Source organism: Balearica regulorum, chromosome 2 (assembly GCF_011004875.1).
Source record: "Balearica regulorum gibbericeps isolate bBalReg1 chromosome 2, bBalReg1.pri, whole genome shotgun sequence".
Lineage (NCBI taxonomy): Eukaryota > Metazoa > Chordata > Aves > Gruiformes > Gruidae > Balearica > Balearica regulorum.
This window is the reverse complement of record NC_046185.1, coordinates 167814783-167831550: the sequence shown is the minus strand read 5'-3', so window position 1 is coordinate 167831550 and position 16768 is coordinate 167814783. Positions and strand designations below refer to the sequence as shown.

General features: G+C 57.3%; 2 protein-coding genes across 3 annotated transcripts in view; both read left to right on the top strand.

Moving 5' to 3' along the window:
• Nucleotides 1–1422: 1422 nt before the first annotated feature.
• LOC104631777 (uncharacterized) lies at nucleotides 1423–8203 on the top strand. Of its 2 annotated transcripts, XR_012834255.1 has the most exons (5): nucleotides 1423–2930; nucleotides 4112–4232; nucleotides 5789–5878; nucleotides 6100–7575; nucleotides 7733–8203. XR_012834255.1 is itself a non-coding variant. In XM_075746984.1 (4 exons), the coding sequence occupies exons 1-4, from the start codon at nucleotides 2565–2567 to the stop codon at nucleotides 6630–6632; spliced, it is 1110 nt and encodes a 369-aa protein (XP_075603099.1). In that variant the 5' UTR covers nucleotides 1423–2564; the 3' UTR covers nucleotides 6633–8203. The 2 variants fall into 2 exon arrangements, 1 of the variants encoding a protein (XP_075603099.1); XM_075746984.1 differs by having other exon boundaries at nucleotides 6100–8203.
• Nucleotides 8204–13844: 5641 nt separating this feature from the next.
• LOC104642328 (uncharacterized) overlaps nucleotides 13845–16768 on the top strand; it is a 41113-nt gene continuing 38189 nt past the window's right edge. The window contains exons 1-4 of the mRNA XM_075747051.1: nucleotides 13845–14099; nucleotides 15076–15477; nucleotides 15567–15693; nucleotides 16165–16278. Of these exons, the coding sequence (XP_075603166.1) occupies nucleotides 13866–14099; nucleotides 15076–15477; nucleotides 15567–15693; nucleotides 16165–16278 (877 nt within the window). The 5' untranslated portion in view covers nucleotides 13845–13865. The remainder of the gene's footprint in view (nucleotides 14100–15075; nucleotides 15478–15566; nucleotides 15694–16164; nucleotides 16279–16768) is intronic.

Genomic DNA, 16768 nt, shown 5'->3' with positions numbered 1-16768 from the left:
GGCTCCTTCACTGTCAGACGGTCGTGACAAATTGTGTTACACAGCCTTTTTACATGCATGTTTCTGCTTAAGTTTTGTAAGGCTGCTTTTTTGTCGGTTGGAAATGTCTCTTTTTTTTTAAATTGAAATTGTTAGAGAAATGCCATGGGTCATTCTACGGGCGGGGGAGAAAAGATGAGCAAGATTGAAGCAAGAGGAGAAGCCCTGGGCCTGCTGCCCCCCAAAGGCCCGTGTGCAAGGCCAGTCCGGGCTGTAGAAGATGTGGGACTAACGGCCGCAACGGAGCCGGGGGAACGGCGGGTTTCTCTTCAGGCTGGGGCTCGACCCGGGGGTCAGCTCCGAACGCTCCCCCACCCCCGGGACGGGGACACGCAGAGCCAGGCCTGCGCTCCGGGACACCGCATCCCCCTTCCTGCCGCCGCCCTCAGGCTCCCGGGGCCCTTCCCGCCGCCGGTCCTCCCTGAGGGGGGTCCGGGCCTGCACCCCCTCCTCCTGCGGTCACCGGACACGGGGCTTCGCCGCGGAACCGCTTCCCGGGAGCCGCCGGCGCCTCACCGCCCCGCCCCGCCCCGCTCCGCCCCGCCCCGCCCCGCTCCGCCCCGCCCCGCCCCGCCCCGCTCCGCCCCGCTCCGCCCCGCCGCCCAGGCCCCGCTCCGGCAAGCGCCGCTCCGCCGTTGCTATGACAACGAGAAGGCGCGGATTCGCAATCCCCGCCTCTCTTCCCGTGAGGTCACGCTTGCCTCCCTCCAATCAACGTCCCGTTTCTTCGCGTGCTGGCCAATAGGAATTAACGTGTCTGCTCAACCCCCACTCCTCGTGAAGGCCGCGCCGCACGTGCCCGTGGTGATTGGCTTTCGTGGGGCAGCGCACGCCAATGGAAGGGCGGGGGCAAACGGCGTCCGACCAATGGCGAGGGGAGATGGGCCGGCCCACCCCGCCCAGGACTGGCAGCGCGTGGCGGCCGGCTCCCCGTCGGATTGGCTGCTGCCCGCTCGAGGGGCGGGGCGTGGCGCCGCGGAGGAAGATGGCGGCCCGGCGGGGGGCGGTGAGCGGTTCGGGGCGGGGGGCGCTGACCGGCCCGTGGGGGCTCGGGGGGTCCCGCCGATGCCCTGGGGAGATCAGAGGCGTCCCCCGGGGTGCGGGTTCCCTGACGGCAGCCCTGCGTCCCGCTTCAGCGCCGGTGGAGTGGAGTGGTGAGGGGCGGTGAGGGGCGGGAACGGCCGCCCTGGGGGGCCCGTGCCGCGGGTGAGGCCTGTGCCCGCCCCGGCGTGCGGAGCGGGGGAGGCCCGTGTCTCCCTGCGGTGCCCCGGGCGCTGGAACGGGCTTTACAGGTCACCAGGGCCCGTCGTGCGGGCGTGGGGCCGTGTCCTGCCCCCCCCCCAAGGCTGCCGTGGGCGCGTTCCCTCGGGGCCCTGGCCCGGGATCGCCCCGCAGCACCGGGAGGGGAGCGCTGGTACCTGCCTCCTCCCGCGGCTGTGCAGCTGTGGAGCGAGGGGTAAGGTGCAGGCGCTCAGGGGGCGATGGCAGCAGGGCTGCTGCCGCTCCCGGTGCCTCGGGAGAAGCGAGGGGTGCCCAGCTTTCCTCCAGCCTCGGCTTACCAGAGCTGGGATGTCGGCCCTGGGGGAAACGGCGACCTCCTCCTGCCCCACCGGACACTGGCGTGTGGGAACGGGTAGTGAGCGGTGCCCACAGCAGGGCTCCGAGTGGGCAGAATGCCCTGGGGCAGAGGTGCCCCATTTCCTCCCACATCCCATACCAGAATGGGTCACCAACCATACACGTTCCCAGAGGCGCATGTGGTGGTGAGAGTAGTTCCTAGCGTTAGGTCTGGGCTATGTTTGTTGCCAGAAACGTTCCCCGTGTGCTCTGCAGAGCCCTCTCTCTTCCTGGGCTCTTTTTGCAGGTGCGTGCCCTGACGATTTCTGTCCTTATCCTTTTCTAATGCAATGCCTCTCGGTGGTTTTCTCCTCTTTTCCATGCACCTGCCCAAAGATCTCCTCTCTGCCTGACGTCCCCGAGGCTCGCCTTCTCCAGCACGCAGCTGATACCATGGGGAAGTCCTCGTTCAGACCCCACGTGCAAACCCAAATCTTCATTTTACGGAAGTTATTTGGCTATCACCTTTTTGTTGCTGCCTTCTGAATAACTGTATGCTAAGCTTTGTTGTGGAGCGTGGGAGGATTCCTCATGGAGACGCAAATTAATGAAGAGCATACGTATGTGTACGTAGCAGAAGCTCCTTTAAACCTAAATCTGCGTAGTAATGCCCCATTAAGCTGATTTTAAAGACTTTTCCCTTTCAGATTGTACGCTGTTGCTTTCTGCGTGCTGTGAAAGGGGACCTGGCTCCTCCTCTCCATCGGCTTTGGTGAGGTCTGTGTCTTTGGCGGTGAAGTTCAGCCCCCGCGTTTCGCTTCTCTGTGACCTCAGCGCTCTCTGTCTCTCAAAACCATGTTTTTTTCTTGAGAAGTTTAGGCCCATTTAATACTAAAGTTGATCAGAAACTCTTTAAACGCTCCTCCTGGCACATTATTTTTGGATTTATTCCTGTTTCTCCTTTTACAATGGTTTATTGCTCGGCACTGAACTGTCAAAATGCCACCAGCGGGGTGTACAAGAACAGCACCGTTACTTTCTATGGCTTTCCTTTACAAAATAAACCTCTCTTGAAGCAGTGGATTCACAACATGGGCCGGGATATGGGAACGCCATCCAAGCATCAGCGACTGTGTTCCAAGCATTTTGAGGACAGTTCTTTTGAAATTGACCCCTTAAAAATTAGAAAAAACAGACGTCTGCTGAAAGAAGCCGTTCCCAAAAAATTCATTTTGAGCGAAGACGGAAACTGGCTCGTTGGCACACCTCGAAGTTTCTGTGGTGGGATAAGTAATAAAACTCGAAAACGAATCCGGAATCCTGAGCACTCTAGGGTAATTAAGATGTTTGTTATTCTATTTACTTCCCTTAAATTAAAGGAGGATTTGCATGTAAAGCGCTTCAAGGAAGTAGCAATCCGTGAAACGTGCTATGTGACAGTAAAGCGTTGCCAGCAACGCAGCGGGTTTCATTTTTCTCCCTGGTATTGCAGAGTGTGGAGGTGGGAGGTCGGTGACTGGGGAAATTAAAAGCATCTTGGTGCTCTTTGTGCTCAAATTCCGATTTTGTGCCTAAATGTTAGAGAGAAAATCTGCTGTTTGTTGGAAGTGCAGTCCCACTTCATGCTGTAAAACGGATTCACTCCCTGCAGACCTGTATTTGTCCGTGACAGTCCTCATGTTTGGAAAAATTTCGAGTCACTGACATGATTTGTCGGTGACGTAGTGCTCACGACATGGGTGTCTGGGGCTGAGACAAAGGCTTGACTTCTGCTCAACCTTCTCCCCTGTGTATTTAATTTGGATTGCGATCCTATCTAGTGACAAATTAGTGAAACTTGGCAGCGGATTTGTACAATTGAGTTTATACATGGTGGAAGCTGCAAAACATCTGAACCGGTGAGATGTGCATTAGGTGGAAAGGCGAATTGAAACCTAGGCAAAGGCACGCACTTACAAACAAGGGTACTCGGTAGATATGAAGTACAGGTACAACATATGTACACAGTATGTACCTATGCATTGCAAAAAACGCAGTATGCATCTCTCGGTATTCGTGGGGCTTAATTTTTTGTTTCTGTTAACTTCTATTGTTAGGGAGGAACTCTCGCAGCCAGATCGACAGGCTGTGGTACTGCCTCAGGCTTTATTTCACATACACTCTGGAATATTTTCTGGTTTCCAGTGAAAGGAAGAGCCACATTCCCTGATGGGACTGTGTATCGATGGTGACCCCAGATTTACTTTTAATGAGTAATTTTTGACCTAGTCGTTATAGTCATTCTTTCAGTTGAGTCACGTTATTTTTAAGTAATTTTACTCGTTCTGAGCTACATGCAGAAATAACAGTAGAAAATTCGTATATAAAGTCCTTAATTAGTATGCTGGTTATATGTAACACGGGCATTGCTAGAAACAGTTGGCTGGTGACCTCTCATTTAATTCTGTTTGAAAAAGAGGGTTTTCAAGGATTTAGGACTTGCCAATGGCCTTGACTACTGAACGCTTTGGTTTAGGTCCCTGGGACATTTGATAATGCTGCAGCGCGTGAGGGGAAGGACTTGGAAGACTGGCAGAAAGAACTTTACAACAAAGTGATAAAGGAGAATTATGAATCTTTAACCACCTTGGGTAACGGTTAGTTTTCCCTTTCTCTAACAGATCTGTGCTGTTTCTGGTCTGGCTCTCGTCTAACAGTCGCTCCTCAAATCCTTTGATTTCTAGTGGATTAATCTTTAGATATGAATCTTTGGTCCTGTGGACTTGTTAACTATAATTAAGTTTGACACTAGTGCAGGTTGCCCCGAGAAGCTGTGGCTGCCCCTGGCTCCCTGGCAGTGGTCAAGGCCAGGTTGGATGGGGCTTTGGGCAAGCTGGGCTAGTGGAGGGTGTCCCTGCCCATGGCAGGGGTGGCACTGGGTGGGCTGGGAGGTCCCTTCAACCCAAACCAGTCTGGGGTTCTAGTTGTGAGTTTTTTCATCACCCCCAAATGCTGATGTACGTTGGGTTTTGTGATTCACTAAGAGTGAATGCAGAAATAGTTCAATAACTTGAATGGTGCCCTAGAAAATGAAGAAGTCTTGTTGGTTAGTTTTAAGTGCCCAACCGTACATTTGTTTGCAGTCATTGTTTTTAAATTTGAAGGTGTGAGCTTCCACTGGCTCCCGGGCTTTCAGGCAATCCCTTGGGTTAATAGAAGAAGAACCTGCTGTAATTAGGGGCTAAAAGTGCTTTTACTTGTGCTCTGGATTGGAGGCACAGAAGTGCTGTGAACCCCAGAGCCTCAGCTCTGGCGTACTCTGCACTTTGTGACACTCTTCAGTTCTGTTTAAGAAACGCTGATTTAGCTTAACCTCATTCTGTTACTACTTCCCCACTTTCAAATTTGAAATTACATGAAATAATGAGACAATGTAATTCCTTTTTTTTTAATTCTTTACATACCTTCTTTTTTTTTTACAGTAGAAAAGGCAGAGTCTGCAGACAGCTGCCTCTATTTTTTTTTGTACAGCTCTGATCTGTTAAAAAAAGTATGTGCTGTGCATTGCATGAGGAGGGATTAGCTGGGGGAAAACGAGTTTGTGTATCAGAAAGGCAGTTAGGAGTGAATCATAGCATACAGCACCAGACAGCTGAACTCTGCTTTTATGGCTGTAATCAATGCAAAACCTTCTACTTTTGAACACTTGACTTTTTGACCTTTTGGATATAATTTCTGGAATATTTTAAAGCTTGGAAAATAAATATTGCTCACTTGCTTCCCAGCCACCCCCTTAGATGCCAGAGCAGCTGCGTTTGCTGTTATCTCCTCGTTGGACCTTTCCCCGGAGTAAAAGAGAGAGGTGCCTTTAGACAGTGGGTTATGCAAGTGTTTGCTAGAAAACAGCGACACAGAGTCTTTTCTTATAGTTCTGGGAACAGTGAGAAAAATGTTGTTCTTTGAGAAAGCAAAGGGCAGTATTTTTCATGTAAGTTAACAAAAAATATGTCACGTTACAAAACAAGGACATAAGTAAACTACGGGGCTCAGAGAGGTAAAGTGAACAGGCTGACAAAGAGCTGTCTGTGGCACTGGGCTTTGTGCAACGTCTGCATCAGTGCGATTAAAGTAGGTTAGGAACTATCTTTGTAATAATGGAAAACGATCTGAGGAAAGTAATAACCATTATTTCCACGTTCTGTTCCTTGTGCAGAGTGTCCTGTTCCCAAAAGCGCTATCCAGGCCAGAGAAGCGCTGCATGTCAGGGATCAGCAGGATTTTGAGGAAAGGGGGATTCCCGCAGGTGTGTGGTGGTCTGAGGCTCACCGGAAATTCAGTTGGCAAAACTGCACAGGCTGTGGGATCGGAGGGAGGGGGGATTCTAATGCACCCCTGGGGTTTTTTTACCCAAACCTTATTTTGTTTGTACGGGTGTAGCCACAGTGAAGCGGGAATTTTTGTTACTTGGAGATTCGTGTTATACCCGGTCAGGTAAAGGGAACGTTTGGAATCTCTCTATTCCAGGCTGCGGTGGGACTGCGATCGGATCCGAGTTGCAGAGTCACCCAAAGAGCGCAGAAAATACAGAACTGCATGGATCATTCTCTGGAGGACCCCGAGACCTGACGTGCCAGATTTTGGGCAAGGGGGTGACGTCTGAGAGTCAGCAGGATTCAGCAGCACATCAAGCAAATCCAGTGGGAAGCAGAAGAGGTAACAGTTCCCTTGAAGAAGGGGAACCTAATGAATTCAAAGAGATCTGTTTTTATCGGCAAACCTGTACAGGAGAAAGACTGTATCTGTGTACAGAATGTCAGAAGACTTTTAAATCGAAAATCGGACTCCTAAAACATAAGCAAATTCACACCAAAAAGAGTCGGGTATCATCGTACATATGCACAGACTGCGGTAAAAGCTTTGGTCGCCACACAGACTTGATTCGACACCAGAGGACTCACACGGGGGAGAGGCCTTACAAGTGTACGGAATGTGAAAAAAGCTTTATGGAAAAACCGAGACTCACCAATCACTTGCGAACTCATAACGTGTACATGTAATCTGTCTGCCCAAAGCTTTCCTGGGATAGATTTCCCATTCAACAGTCAAAAAATCCACCTCCATCCAGAGATGATGGCTTATAGTCATATATTGATGATAGGGGAAGCTTTAGGATAAGACAGTTTTTAATACGATTGAATCAAGTTCAAGCGTGAAGAGCATCTGGTTGGTGCCAGGCTAACAGTCATTGATTAGGACCTGATTTTAATTAGCAGCTAGATGATTCATATCTGGGAGGAGGAGTTGTACAGAGCAGTGCTGACTGTACCAAAAGCGTTATTAAAAAAAATCTTCTGGCGCACCAAACAGCACGTGCTAGAGAACGTCTGTAGTAATGCAGAAAAATGCTGGAAGCTTTTCAGGCAGGAGAAGGCTGAGAAAATGTCACGATCAGAACGGGATTGTCCGCAGAGCTGTAAGCAGGAAATGGAGCCTCTAAGAGCGTAGATTGAGGTGGACGGTTGGGTTTGATGAAGAACGGCAACCAAAAAAGCCAGTTAGTTCAGCAGTCACAGCCATAGGACAGCAGCGGCGGCAGTGAAAGCACTGCTTCATGGAAATAACGACCAGAATCAGTCGCGTCAAACATCTATTTACAATTTGATTTCTGAGATTCTGGAAAAGCGTGTGGGTATATTCTTAACGTATGTACAAAGTCTGGGTAACATTACGCAAAGAAAGCGGTGGCTTCAGTTACAGGGAGGAGATCAGCGGAGAGGACGGGAGTCTGCAGAGGCAGCTTTTGTAGACCATGCACCTTCTCACCACAGACTGGTGATATTCAGCATTTTTGTGTATTCTAGCTGAGTGCGAAGAGTGAGAAAGTCGTGTTACCACCAGTTCAAGCACCTGCTTTGCAGTGAGCCCGTGAGTGAAGGCAATGTCCTCGGCTTCCCCTGAGGAGCAGTAGAGCAAGAAACAGCTGGTGCTGTGGTGGAGCTCGTAAGTTCTGAAGGGGATTGGGGGAAGACACAAGGGATCCCTGCCCATCCCAAAGACAGGAGTAATGTCCCCAGGGCCATTAGGAGAAGGAAATAATGAGAAGCCAGTGATAAAAGAGTTTTCTGGACACCTTTTCCTTTATTCTTCTCCCACACAGTTTAACGCCTTGGTGGTCAGAAGTATGCTGTGTGCTCCTCAGTGAGGATTCTTTGGAGCCAGGTGATTCCTTGCAGAGCAAATCCTGTAAAATGCCACCCTGCCAAAACTGCGGTTCCCTCTGTGACACAGTTGAACGCCTGGAATATCGAGGCTGAATCTGGCGTCTGGTCGCAGGCCTGCAACGGTTTGTGGGCTGCTGGAAGTAAACCATGGATAAAAGACCTTGCGTAGGAAGCTCTGCCTCCTTCCCCAACTTGCAAGCCCAGAGCTAAGGAGCATCCGACCAGGCAGAGTCGATCGCTTAAATCTTGAGATTTTTTTTTAATGTGCTGAAATACAAATAATCACCTTGTTCAGAGGTTTAAGTGGAGACACAGATTAAATGGAGTTGGAAAGCCCCGCAGGCAGTGTGGCTATCTGAAATGACGATAGCGTGTAGCGTTTCGCTTGCTCGAAATGCTGAGTAAATCTTCAAGATTTTTGCTTAATTTTGTTGTTTAAGATCAGTAATAAAACTCAGTGTCTCCCATGTGAGCAGCATTGAAGGATTAGCTCTTCGGCGGGCATGGTGAGGGGGAACAGCTACAGGGGTTGTGGTAGCTGTAGAGCATATTCCGTGGTCCTGTTCTTACAGCAAAAGTTCAGATGTGGGGGGGGGAATCCAGAGTCAGAACCTTTGAATGACTTGTGTCCTGAGAAACAAGCTAACGAGAACCAGGAAGAGAGTCTATCTATGATTTGGTGAAAACTTTTGTCTCAGTTTTCTTTCTCCTGTAAGCAGAAGGGCTCCGGTGTGGCAGGTGGATTTCTCCCAAGATCCTGACCCTCTCACCTGAAACGCAGAGCACGCGCGGAGAGAAACGTCACTTCTTACGGCGTCTCACTGTGCCGGCGAGGTGAGGTGTTCCCTGCTTAGGACAGAACAAGTGCAGAGATCTCGATGCGGAGATCCAGCTTAGAAAAGAAGTTTTGTTGGGTTTTGTTTCTGATATAGACCCTCCTTCCCGTTCCAGTGATGCCGGTAGGAATTTTGCCTTGATTGAGCCCTGGCTTAGCCCAGGATAATTAAACAAATAGTTTATGCGCGAGAGTAATCGTTCCCTCCACGTGTTGCTGTTATAAACTTCAAAAATAGTTATTTCTGAAGCTGTATTTAAAGATTCTGTTTCCAGTCTCCATGGAAAAATAACACTAAAAAGTAAAACACTAAAGATTTATGCTCAGTGCTAAGGGATGGGAAACGTTGATGCACAGAGCTTACTTGTTTCTGTTCCTTCTGTACCCGAGGAGCATCTCGCCGTAGAGCAAAGCCGCCTGTTCTCAAGACAACCAGTGACGCGATGCCCTCCCACACATCCGCTTTTACCGGACAGGGCAGCTCTTCAGGTACCTTGGGCTCAGGTGCAGCGTTGTCCCCCTTGTCACCTTACCTAAATAACCTGCACGATAAACGTGCTGCTTACATTTTAAAAAGAAGAAAAAAAAAGTAGCGTAAAGTAAGGATCAGAGAGCGCAGCGAGGTAAACAATTATTGCAGCCCAAAGCTTAGGCTAAGGGAGAACAGAGCAAACCTGACTGAAGCAGGGTAAGAACCCGGAAAGCCTTTGGGGGGGGTCTGCTGGGGTACCTGAGGTGGGGAACGAGCGGAAGGGATGTAGAAACTCACTGTTCCTTGCCTGAGTCACAGGGATGCGCATGGGGATCGTGAGATCTTCTGAATTCCTCTCTGGGAAACCATTTTAATTCTCCTGTAACAGGGAGAGTAAGAGTTTTTCACAGACTGAGCTGAGAATACTTGCCTTGAGAAATAACATTTATGCTCTGGGAAATAGAAGTGACTGCATAAACTGTTGGCTTTGTGCAGTCAGAGATTAAAAAAGACAGATCTTTAGCAAGGTAGATTTTTTTTAAAGAGAATCTCCAAGTCTTTAAAAAAAAAAAAAAAAAAAAGGCAAGCTTTAGGTCATGCTTAATCTGCAAATGTAAAGCTTGCCTGCTGTGTAGCACTTTGTCAGGAGTAGCGTTGACAGAAACACATTTGAGAATGAAACATTTTCAGTTTTAAGAGCCCTTATGTTCTCTAAACGGTAGGAACAAGGTCAGGGTGTAGCATGTGAGGCTTTTCAGCCCTCTCTGGTTTAATTACGTGGTATGGATTGCCGTCTGAAGTGTCCTCCCCCTTCTGTTCTCTTCAGTTTGCAAATTGAGCGGTCTGGCATTTCATGGTTAATGTCGATAAAAGATTATTTCCTTTTAAAGTTTCTCTGTCCTCGTCTCTCCACTTACCCCTTCAGATGAAGGATCTGGTCTCACGTGTTTGGTTGGTCCCTTGTGGGCTGCGGGTGCTGCCGGGATGCAAATAAACACAAAACTACAGGAGCTGAGGTCCTGTACGAGCGCTTTCTGGGAAGAGTGGCTTTTTAGTAAAAGCAATCAAAAAAAAAAAAAAAAAAAAAAAAAGAACCCTTTTCCCCAAAAGCTCCACCTGCCTCGGTGGGCGTTTGGCCTTACCTTGTTTATTATGCATCATTTCTATTCTGTTCCACGCGGATCCGGGCTGCGCCCACGTGTTGCATACCCCAGGCGCTTCCCGTTGCCCCAGTTTAGAGGCAGAACTGGAAGTGGTTTCGTAGAGGTGCCTGGGAGACATCGAGTGAAAGCGGTAAGCGGCGGCTTCCGAGCAAAGGGAAGGCGACGGTTCTCTACGCGGCGGCTAGTTCCCGCTGGTGGCCTCCGTGCAGCAAGGTGCCGCAGGTGCAGATGTTACACCGGTTCAGAACTGGCTGGATCTATTCCCAGAATTGAATAAAATGATAGAAATTCTTAAATGCAGAGATGCCGCTTCTGGCTCAAGAGCTGCAGAGTGATGGAGGGGATCCAGCGTAAGTACAGCAGCTCGCTGGGGTCTTCTGCCCTTCGAGGCGATGCCTTAGCTGCTCCTGGGCCAGGTCCGAGCCCAGCTGGATCTTGGACCTGACCTGCTGCCGCCGGTCGTGTGGAGTTGGGTCCTCCTGGGACCTTTCGGGTGCCCGTGGAGGGACATCGGGGAGCGAGCGGCTGTGCGGGTGCAGCGTCCACCTCGAGGGAGCCCCAGGTCTGCGGCAGCTCTTGAGCTGTCGTTCCCCAAAATGGGCAAAATTCACCCAATCCTGGAGACACTCGGGGTGCTCCAACGTGGGACATGGTGTCACAGCACCGACCCAGCCCCCCAGGAGTGCCGGCAGGCAAGAAGCACGTCCTCCTCCCGGGCTGGAGGTGCTCCCAGCCCCTCGCTCCCCTCGAGGGGGCAAAGCCCCTGCATCAGACCGTGCTTTTAATTCCCCGCTGCCGCTAAGAGCGGGGTCTTCAGCAAATGCTGCCCTGGGTGACCAAAGCTTCCCGGGGGGCCTTGGCGTTCCCGGGGGAATATTACTTGTGTGGTAAGAGGCATTTGAAAACTCTCTGGGATAAAACCGGACACCTGTGCCTGAGCTGCCACCGGCCAAATCCGTGGCTGAGAAAAAGAAACCCCCGGGTCCCAGCAGATGTTTTACGTTTCTTCCCAGTGTCCCAGCACGGGAACTCTTGCTCTGCTCCAGCACCAGATGAGCACCGCCTCGGCGCCGGCTCCGGGCACAGGGAGTCTCCGACCCGCGTGAGCCATCGCAGGCAGCGCTGCCTGCTGCTGCCTGGCTCTCGGTTTAATCTGCAGTTCTGTACAGCGCAGGAACAGCCCTAACCCCAAATCTCACCAAAACCATGGGCCAGCCAGAGGTCTCGTGGGAGGCGAGGCTAAATCGAGGGGCTCGCTGCCCTGGGCGTGGGGTGCTGGGTGCCCCAGCCTGCCCATGTCGTCCTTTTTGGGGGGGTTGGGGAGCCTCTTCGGTCCTGTGCCCTCGCAGCGGTGGTGGCAGTGGTGGGTGTCCTTAGGCATGACAGGGGAAACTCGGAGCAGATGCAAAGGAAACCCCGACATGGTGGGATACACGTGGCTGTCCCCACCATGAGGAACTTCGCAGAGCCGCCGGCCGTGGTGCAGCCCCCAGGGACCAGCAGCAGGGACGCGGAGGGTCCTTCCTCTCGCCCATCACCCGAAGGCTTGGTTTCGTACCCTGGTCCCTGAGGGTCACCCATGCTGAACAGCTCTGAGCAGGATTTCTGGAGATGCTTTTTTTTTTTTTTAATGCCCAAAACCACTGCCAGCCACGGTGACCGCGTGAGTCCCTGTTGTCTCCTGTACGTCGGTTTTACGTTTCCTCGTCACCCCGAGCTGCTGGGTGTGAGTGGATGGGGGGGAGCGAAAGAGACTGCAGTGAACTGCCGTTATTTGCTGGTTTCCCAAAGAAGCGGGGCTTACATGTCTGTGCCGTGTCTGTCTGCTGGTCCCCACCACCAAACCTGTCCCCTGGAGCCTCTCTGGTCCCCCGTGGTCGTGCCAGAGGCGCTGTGTGCCAAGCGCCAGGCGAGGGGATGCAGATGAATCCCGACACCTTAGGGACCAGGGTGGAGAGGGCACAGCGAGGGCTCCGCGTGCCCGAGCTGTTGTTTTTATTTTGCCGAAAACCATCGTTTCCCACCCCCTGCCTTAATTGCACAGAGAGAACGAGCTCCCCAAAAAGCTGATGAGTGGCTTGGCTCCCTGTCCCACCTCCCCCAGCTTTGGGAGCTCCCCGGCCCCGTGGTGCATCGCCAGCTGCCCAACAGCCCACGCCTGGGCTGAGCCTGCACCCGCGGTCCCAGGGGACACCCGTGGTCCCAGGGGACACCCTCGGCCCCCCCCCCCCCCCCCCCCCCCAGCCCAGGGCAGGAGCTGGAGACCCCTCCTCCCGCCCCGGGCACCGGTGGGTGCCAGCTGCCCCAGCTCAGCCCCGGGGGCCAGGAGGGCGACGGCTGTGGGGTGCTGGGCCATGGGGCAGGGGCGTGGGGGCTTTAGGGGGCTTCGGGTGCCCCAGCTTGGGGACACAGCGCTGGAGGGGATGCGGGAGCTATCGCATCCTCGAGTGAAATGGCTGCTCGGGCTCCCGTGACGCCTGCTCAGCCCGTTAACCCTTCTTGTCCCACTGCCCTCTCTGCCTGGAGGCTGGGGCCGTCCTGGTCCGTGTCCGGCAGGGGGGACCCCCTGCTGTGGCCCACCCGTACGGATCCTGGAGCACCGCGGTGCCGGAGGGGCTTTTCCCGGGAGGTTTGTTTCCGTGAGGGCAGGACCATAACGCTTTGCCCTGGTCTCCCACCGGCACCGGCTCCCGACGCCGTTAGACCAAAGGGTCCCAGGGTTGGGGCGAGCGCGCAAGGGGGGTGTCCCCAAACCACGGACATCCCTGCATGGGGGTCTCCCATCTGCCTCTGCCTGGGATGGGGGTCCTGGTGGGGGTGGCCGGGGGTACCCCCCCCGCACACCAGGCGCTCAGCCCGCGGCCTGGGCTCACGGCCCTCCGGTGCCACCGGGGGTTTGCTGGCAGGAGAGGGGGGGTCCCGGCAGCACATCCCGAGGGCAGGGTGGGGAGACACCCCCTCCCCCAGCCCCGACCTGCCACCCGCGGGGCCGTGACCCCAGGGTGCCGGTGGGCACGCGGTGCCCGGCTGAGTGGGGCTGCCGGGGGGCTTTGGGCTCAGGGCACCCTCCGGGCTCGGGGCGGGTGCCGATACCGGAGCAGGGGCTGATGCTGGTGCCGGGGCCAGGGCTTGGTGCTGCATCTGGTGGTGACGCTGGTGCCGATGTCGATGACGGTGTCGGTACCAACGCTGGTGCCAATACCGATGACGGTGTCGGTACCAACGCTGGTGCCGATGCCCACGCCAGGGCTTGGTGCCGATGCCGATACCAGTGCCGACACTGGCGCCGATGACACCGGTGCCGATGCCAATACTGGTGCCGACGCCGATACTGGTGCTTGGTGCCGGTGCCGATGCCGACGACGCCGGTGCCGATGCCGACACCGGTGCCGGTGCCAATACTGGTGCCGATGCCGACACCGGTGCCGGTGCCGATCCTGGTGCTGGGTGCCGGTGCCGATCCTGGTGCTCGGTGCCGGTGCCGCCCCGGGTGCCCGCGCTCTGCGGCCGCTGGTGCCGGTGCCGGTAGGCGGCAGTGCTCCGCGCTCGGCGCCGCTCCCCCCCCCCCCGCCCGCTGCCGCGAAGCCCGGAGGAGGCGGATGCAATTCCCCGGCTGCCCCTGGCTCCTCGGCGGGGCGGCGGGGCCCGGCCCGCAGCGCGCAGGCACCGACAGCGGCCCCGGCCCCGGCCCCGGTACCGGCCCCGGCCCCGCCGCGGCGGCGGGCGGCAGCGCGGCCCCGCTCCGCTCCGGGCTCTCCCCGCCGCGGCCCGGCCCCAGCCGCCGGGGCCCGGCCCAGCACCGCGGGGCCATGGCCGAGTGGGCGCCCGCCCAGGTAAGCGCGGCCCGGCCCGGGGGCACCGGGACCGGGACCGGAGGCGGAGCCGCCCCGCCCGCGCCACCGGCGGCTCCTCGCCACCGCCCCGGGCCGGGACCCTCCGCCGTGCCCCCCTGCCCCCCGCCCCCACCGCCCCCGGGCACCCCCTGCGCCCTCCGGCCCCGGGCTGCCCCCGGGACCCTGACCCGGGCTGTCCCCGTGCCCCCGGGCTGTCCCCGGGCACCGCTGACCCGGGATGCCCTCGGTGCCCCCGGGATGCTCCGGTGCCCCCCGGGTGCTCCCCGCGGGCTCCAGCCCCGGGCTGTCCCCGCGCCCCCGGTTGCTCCCGGCCCACCCGGCGCCATCCTCCCCCCGGGGGGGGGGGTCCCTGCCCGGGCAGGCCCAGGAAACCCCCGCGAGGGGTGGGGGGGGGGTCCCTGCCCAGGGCACCGTGAGCTGCCTGGTGCTGGCCGGTGTCCCACAGGCCCGGTGACCGGCGCTGACCCCACGGCCGCCGTGGCTGCACCTACGATCCCTCCCCGACCCTCCGGCCAAGCGGGACGCGTCCTGCCCGGCGGCCCTGGACCCTCCTCGTCTGCCCCTCACCGTCCCCTCGGGCCCGTCTGCCCTGTCCCCTTGTGGAGCTCAGCCCGAGCCCCAGCAGCTCCTCGCTTGCCTGGGCAGCACCGACCGCTCCAGGGGCCAAATCCTGCCCGGGCGAGTCGTTAGAAGGGGGTGGGCACGGCAGCGGCCGTAGGGCAGGTCCCCGGCGGTGCCTGGGGCTGGGAGGGCCCTTCCCGCAGCCCCGGGCAGGCAGGGTGAGGGCAGCGCTGCCAGCTTTGGGCAGGCGGCATCTCACATGGGGGTCCCCGGCGGGGTGGGAAAAAGGCCCCGAATCGGGGGGAGCGGTTGTGCTGCCGGGGCCGGGGCTCCGGACGCGACCCAGGGGATCAGCCGTGGGCCCCCTCCCACCCACGTCCTCCCCACGGCCCAGGTGCAGGAGTGGAACGTGGAGGCCCCCCACCTGATGCCGCTGCAGCCGCCGCTGCTGCCGGAGCGGGCGCACATGCGGGAGGCGCAGCTCCACTCCGCCGAGGCCTCGCTCTGGACCGTGGTGGCCACGGTGCAGGCGATGGAGAGGAAGATCGACCTCCTCGCCACCCGCCTGCTCAGCCTGGAGGGTCGGTCCGGCACGGCCGAGAAGAAGCTCCTGGACTGCGAGAAGACGGCCATGGAGTTTGGGAACCAGCTGGAGAGCAAGTGGGCCGTGCTGGGCACCCTCATCCAGGAGTACGGGCTGCTCCAGCGGCGCCTGGAGAACGTGGAGAACCTCCTGAAGAACAGGAACTTCTGGGTGCTGCGGCTGCCCCCCGGCCCCCGGGGCGAGGTCCCCAAGGTAACGGCTCCCGGGGGGGCTGCGGGTCGGGCGGGGGGAACCCTCGGCTCCCCTGGGGAGCGGGTGCCGCTGAGGGCTTGTCCCTGCAGGTGCCGGTGACGTTTGTTGACATTGCCGTCTACTTCTCGGCGGAGGAGTGGAAGAATTTGGAGGAGTGGCAGAAAGAGCTGTACAATAACCTGGTGAAGGAGAACTATGAGTCTTTGATCTCCCTGGGTAAACATCCCTTTTCGCCCCTTTCCCAGCAGGCCGGGGTGATGGCTGCGTCTCCCCGGAGGGTCACGGACGTGGGTGCCCTGGTTCCCCTGCGAGCGATGGGTGGTGGCGCACAACCGCGGCTCCGGGGCCTCGCGTTTTGGAGGGAACCCGTGCAGCTCGTGCTGCGTGCGTGGGGACGGGATGATGTGCCGCGCCGTGCCGGTGCCGCCACGTGGGGCAGCCCCTGCCGCCCAGCCCCGGGGAGCTGGAGTGGGTCCTCGTCCCCCAAAATCAAGGGCCTGAGCGTCTGCGCTGCGCAGGCCCCCGGCACGGACGTCCTGCCAAACGTAGGCAGGTTCTCCTCCAGGAGAGGTGCCAGGGCCTGGCAGCCCCGGGTGTCCCCGCACGTCTCCCCCCACCTCTCAGTGGCAGGGAGGGGCGGCGGGCGCAGCCCCACCACCGGTGCCAGCCGTGCCGTCTGCCCCACAGACGGTGCCCTCTCCAGAAGCGAGGCGCAGCCCCGCGGCGAACGTGGGGAGGGACCCTGCGTCCCCGAGCAGAGGGAGCTGGAACAGAGGGAGCTGCCGCCGGACGCCTGCGCGGGTGAGGCACCGGCCGGGAGCCAGGGCAGCGCCGCGTCCCACCCCGTCCCGGCTGCCTCCCGCCTCGTGTTTCTCCCACCCCGCTGCTCACCCCAGCGACCATCCCCGGTCCTTCCCCAGTGGTCCCGGACCCCCAGGGCCCAGTTCTCAAGCTGTGGCCAGACTCTGCTCCTCGCTGTGCGACCGGGGGCGACCGCGAGTGACCCTGGAAAATCCCCCCTGACTGATGCGCTGGGGGTCTCGGGCTCCATCACTGGGAGGTCCATGTGTCCCCCACCGCCACCATGTCGTGTCAGAGCCCGCGGGCTGTGTCACAGTCACCCGCCCCCATCGGCTGTGCCATGGTCACCCCTTCCAACGGGCTGTCCCAGGGTCACCCGTCCCCGTGGGCTGTCCTGCGGTCACCCGTGCCCACATCTCCCCCGGGGGGTGTTTGATGCCCCATAACTGCTGTGGGATGGGGACGTCCCGCGCGGCTGGAGCCCGGGGGT